The 2,174-nt window shown below is 37.5% G+C and overlaps 2 protein-coding genes across 2 annotated transcripts in view; one reads left to right on the forward strand and one right to left on the reverse strand.

Annotated features, from left to right (window-relative positions):
• Positions 1 to 1,475, forward strand: LOC105268763 (septin-1; the record flags this gene model as incomplete). Its single annotated transcript, XM_011308580.1, has 3 exons — positions 1 to 329; positions 538 to 642; positions 718 to 1,475. Coding segments are annotated over 3 exons (564 nt in total), but the record flags the coding sequence as incomplete, so codon positions are not given.
• Positions 1,476 to 1,574: 99 nt separating this feature from the next.
• Positions 1,575 to 2,174, reverse strand: part of LOC105268764 (mitochondrial import inner membrane translocase subunit Tim22) — a 13,058-nt gene continuing 12,458 nt past the window's right edge. The window contains exons 2-4 of the mRNA XM_011308581.1: positions 2,022 to 2,172; positions 1,807 to 1,879; positions 1,575 to 1,741 (exon numbers count right to left, since the gene is read on the reverse strand). Of these exons, the coding sequence (XP_011306883.1) occupies positions 1,662 to 1,741; positions 1,807 to 1,879; positions 2,022 to 2,172 (304 nt within the window). The 3' untranslated portion in view covers positions 1,575 to 1,661. The remainder of the gene's footprint in view (positions 1,742 to 1,806; positions 1,880 to 2,021; positions 2,173 to 2,174) is intronic.

Here is a 2,174-nt window from a genome sequence, read left to right on the forward strand (position 1 = left end):
CACAATAAAGTCAACATCGTTCCAGTTATTGCAAAAGCAGATGTTCTCACCAAGAAAGAAGTATTGCGTCTCAAGAAGAGGGTAATGGAGGAAATTGAGGAGCATGGAATTAAAATTTATTCACTGCCTGACTGTGACAGCGATGAGGACGAAGATTACAAGGAGCAAGTGAGACAATTAAAGGAGGCCATGCCATTTGCTGTCTGTGGGGCTAATACTCTGTTGGAAGTCAAGGGCAGGAAGGTACGGGGTAGATTGTATCCCTGGGGTGTTGTCGAGGTGGAGAATCCCGATCACTGTGATTTTATCAAACTCAGAACAATGCTCATGTGAGTTTTCATTGATTATCATTATTTCCTGTCATCATTCCCTAGAAATATCGGAATCTAAGGGAGATAGCCGAATTCATATCAGGACATTTTTTGTAGAGCGAAAGAAGGGCTAAAATGAAAGATCTCATGAAAAGTTCGCTATCTCGAGTAGATTCTTAGATATTTCCAGAATTGGATTTTAATGATTGTCTTGTTAATTTTCCAGTGCTCATATGCAGGATTTGCAAGAAGTAACTCAGGAGGTACATTACGAGAATTATCGGAGTGAGAGGTTGGCTAAAGGTGCCCCAGCCCCTCCAAGACGACAAACGTAAGTACTCAACTACTAAGTTTTAGAAGTTTTAGAAGTTATTCGTAAAGTTCTAATAATTACCTCCCATCTCAGGGTAATCGAGCCAGAGAAACCAGTTGGTTCGGAAATAGACCGGAAATTGCAGGAAAAAGATGCAGAAATTCGTCGTATGCAGGAGATGCTAGCAGCAGTTCAGGCGCAGATCCAACACCAGCAGTTGTAATCCTTGGAAATAGCCCGGTGAGGACTGAAATGTTTTTTCTTGTCAGGTGCCAAAAAAGATAATCACGCAATCGAGTGCAAGGGGGTAACGGTACAAGACAAGACTCGTCATGCATAATTCATGAAAAAATCGCCACCGTTACACAATTCCATATCAATTCATCAAAATAAAACTCGATATATTTTTGGTAACACGATGTTTTCCATTGTCGAATGAGTGATGATAGCTGCGAGACCACTGTACCCATAGTAGAACCTGAAAAGTGCCTTGCAGTCCTCATTTTATTTGCAAATTTCCATCTCATCACTGAATTATCATATTTGTACATATTATGATTTATGAATCTGCACTGCTGAGGCCTGGCAACGAAAAAAGTGTCTGATATTTTGTGCAATTTTTTATACGTCAGCAGAACTTTTTCTAGCATTCTCCATTTCTACGAGAAATCTCGACTTTTCCTACTGGATTACTTAATTATTTTTACACAACTCAATAATTATTTTCTTATAAAAATCAAACAGAAAAATCTTCCTTTTTACTGTGATAAGGAACAAAGAAATTGCATATTCCACCGTATTCTTCCACATCTAATTAACTCGGTAATTTACGTCTCGAGGTATTTTAATCAAAATTTTTTACATTTTTGTACTTTTCGTAAAGTAGAGGATTAATTGGAAGTACGATCTGTGGTGTCGACGTGCAGGAGAAACGAATGAAGTATTTGTCATTGAAGTTTAAGGTTTATTATCTCAGTACTTATGTAAGCATTTATTTCATTTAAAGAATTATGTATTCATTATGTACATTATGTGGCTCATTTGTGCATGTAATAATCGATGGCTGTGGAGAATGCTGCAAAGCCAGCAGCACCGATAATACCAGCTTTTACACCAGCTGGAATAATTCACGTAGTCATTGATTTAAATTAAAAAATTATATTTTCACTCTCATTTGATTACCTCTGAGACCTATGAGACCTCCAGTCAAGCCACCGGCGTATGTACCATTCTTCCAGTCGGTTTTCCCACGGTACTGTAACATTTAATTATTCATTTATAAATATATGTACAACGAACTGATTAATAAACCTTTACAGATGAATTAATTGTGTGAATTTGAAGAAATCCTGTTTCAAATTCATTAAGATAATAAAAACAATAAATGAGGGACTCACAGATTCAATGCAGCACTCGACTGCAGAAAAAACACATCCGATTGCAGCAAAATTCTTGGCATATCCTATTGTCGTTGTCTTCATCTCTCTGAAGATTTCTCGTGCTGTCTGTTGTTTTTCCACTGCTGCTACATTGGGGTTGACACTCGAACT

The sequence above is a fragment of the Fopius arisanus genome, unplaced genomic scaffold, assembly GCF_000806365.1.
Source record: "Fopius arisanus strain USDA-PBARC FA_bdor unplaced genomic scaffold, ASM80636v1 scaffold00060, whole genome shotgun sequence".
Taxonomy (NCBI): Eukaryota; Metazoa; Arthropoda; class Insecta; order Hymenoptera; family Braconidae; genus Fopius; species Fopius arisanus.